This window comes from Merops nubicus, unplaced genomic scaffold (assembly GCF_000691845.1).
Source record: "Merops nubicus isolate BGI_N331 unplaced genomic scaffold, ASM69184v1 scaffold12321, whole genome shotgun sequence".
Classification (NCBI taxonomy): domain Eukaryota; kingdom Metazoa; phylum Chordata; class Aves; order Coraciiformes; family Meropidae; genus Merops; species Merops nubicus.
The window spans coordinates 3,545-6,275 of NW_008586295.1; the positions used below are offsets into that span (position 1 = coordinate 3,545).

At 40.7% G+C, this 2,731-nt stretch overlaps 1 protein-coding gene across 1 annotated transcript in view; it reads left to right on the forward strand.

The window, feature by feature from the left end:
* Positions 1-378: 378 nt before the first annotated feature.
* The window catches only part of LOC103780905 (core histone macro-H2A.2), a 21,636-nt gene continuing 19,283 nt past the window's right edge, over positions 379-2,731 (forward strand). The window contains 1 exon segment of the mRNA XM_008948605.1: positions 379-589. Within this exon segment, the coding sequence (XP_008946853.1) occupies positions 418-589 (172 nt within the window). The 5' untranslated portion in view covers positions 379-417.

The following is a 2,731-nucleotide window of genomic DNA, read 5'->3' on the forward strand; positions in this document are numbered from 1 at the left end:
TAAACAACGGTCATCATTGAAATCTTCCATGCTGTGTGCCTTGGTGTGATTTGGTTTTGTTGTGGTGTTTGGGTTCTTTTTTAAAGATTCATTTAATGTGCGTTTCATTTCTTTAAATTTTTTTTAGTCTATTTTCTAAGCCACTTTTCTGTGATGTTGCTACACTGACTGCAGTAGTAAAAAGAAAAAAAAAATATAGCAAATGTTCCAGTTATCCAACTTTTAATGAATAATGCCTCAGCTTTAACAGGTAGTAAAAATGCATTTGGGTCTTTTTCTTCTGGAAGAACAAGATCATGCATAAAGATGTTTCTCACCTGCTGAACGCCAGTCCCGTTTCATCTTATCTTGCAGCTTTTGGATTGGAACAAGCTGTTAAAAGACTCCCCAGCAGACTGAGAAGCACAAAGCTGCAAGATGTCAGGGCGAAGTGGGAAGAAGAAAATGTCCAAACTGTCCCGCTCCAGCAGGGCAGGTGTCATTTTCCCCGTGGGGAGGATGATGCGCTACTTAAAGAAGGGGACGTACAAGTACCGGATAGGTGTCGGAGCACCGGTTTACATGGCAGCCGTCATAGAGTATCTAGCAGGTAAACCAAGAACCTGGTCCTGCCAGTGCTGATCACACACAGGAGCCAGGGATGTCCGTGGGATGGGGTACAGGTGTGTGCAGCACGTCTGAAAATCAGGCTCTGCAAGCGCTGGAATTTCTTTAAAGCTCTAAGGAGATTAATTTGTGTCGTGAATAGGCTGAGGATGGAGGTTTTCTCCTTTAGAGGCATCATGCTTGGTCACTGACAGGAAGAATTATCTTCTTTAATTGCTTTGCAGAGTGAGGAGTCACACCTAGTTTCTGTCTGAAAGAAAACTGATATGAATTGGGCTTTTTGATACAGCTGAATAAGAGTAGAAATAAAAAACAAATCCACCTTGTACATCTGTTGTGCTTTTTAGACGAATAAACTTTCACTGGCTGCATTTCTCCTTGCAGAACAGTGTCGAAGTATTGAGAAATATGACAATATGAAATATGTTCATTTGTGTTTTAAAAATACTTTTCGCTTGCCTAAGTGTATAAAGAAACTGTTTCAGAGTTTAAATCTTCTCACATACCCCAAGTTTTCTTTTCACTTCCTTTCAGAAATTGAGGTCAGGGAAGGGGCAGGCGTCACATGGTGATACAATATACTGCAATATACTGTGATGTGTTGTAAAATTTCACACTGTCCTACAGTCCTATGTGCTCGCTTTCTTATTTAATGGTGGAAAATAGCACCTTAGCAAATTGTTACCATGCCTGGTACAGAGAGGATTCTGGTTCAGGTTACTTAGATGTTGCAGATCAAGACTGAGGTGCATTAGAGAATCTGTGAGGAGTCACAAGCCAAGTGGGTTGTGTTTCAGGAGCTTAGTTTATTACCAGAGTGGCATGGAAGAAGCTTACATGGAACCTGGTTGTCCACAGAAGAGCATGACAGTCTTTATGTAAGCATTGCTGTCTTTTTTACACATGAAAACTGTTCTCCCTACCAGATAATAAAAACACTGTTTTATTTCAAAGGTGTGCAGAAAACCTGAAGTTGGGATAATTTCACTATTAAAATTAAATTTCTGATGATGCCTAATACCATATTACAGGAGCTTCCACATTTGTGCTGATTAATTGCAGGATGAAAGTTGTTTTGGGTTTTGCTTTTTGTTGGCTTTACATGGTTTATATTAAGATCATTTAATCACAGAGAAAGATCAGTTCTCTAAGACTTTGGAGAAGATATTTCACATAATTAAGAACATATGTATACTAATATTTCAGCAGTCTGGTTTCTTACATTAAGAATGAAGTCTTGTAAGTGTAGAAAACTCTCTCAGTGGAGCTGGTGTACTGGGAGGTGCTGGGAGGTCTGTGGCTTACAGAGCTCGTTTAGTTCTCCACAACATGGAGTGCTGCTCAGCAGGGATGCTTCAGAGGCTGCAGTGAGTTAGGGGGGAAGGTGGAGACAAGATTCTAAGCTCCCCTGCTCTACCCCAGTGATTTTCAGCCTTGTTTTTTTTGGCAGCCCCCCGTATGTTTTCTAGTGGAGGTTCAGGCCTCTTCGGGAATGTCATGAATACAAATTTCTCTGTAGCAGGGGGTGTTTGCTTTACTTTGCCATCAATTGTGAGTCACTTAGAAGTCAACTACAAACCTCTGGATGCCTGGGTAATGCAAGATGAAAACCATATTACGTGGGACTTGGAAATTGCAGTAACTTTTCTAACTGAATGCCATGCTGCATAATGACTCTGCTGACCTTCAGTCTGGGAAGGAATGCTTTTTTTCTTTTCCCACCCTATGGGGATCCATAGCATTCAGAGGAATTTTTTAGGATAAACATTTGGAGAAGGCTTGTTCTGAGCCGTGGCCATTATTGTGAGATGTAGTGATAAATTGTCAAGGGCACACGTGGTATTTGCAGCACTTTGGTAGTGCAGACTGAGTGATGGTTGTGTCTGTAACCTACAGTGCAGCACTGTTTACCTGTTATCTGAACTAGACCAGTGTGTATCTTGGCTCTACTTCTGGATAGCAAGTGCAGTTTAATTTAAATCATTAATTTGGTAAGGGCAGAGTATATGTGGGCCTACACTTTGTTTTAGAAAAAAAAGATTGTGTTGTCAACCAGGCAAGAAAATTGCTAGATCTGTAGGCTGGGGGCCTACATAAATTGTAAGGGAATGTTATTTTAATCTGC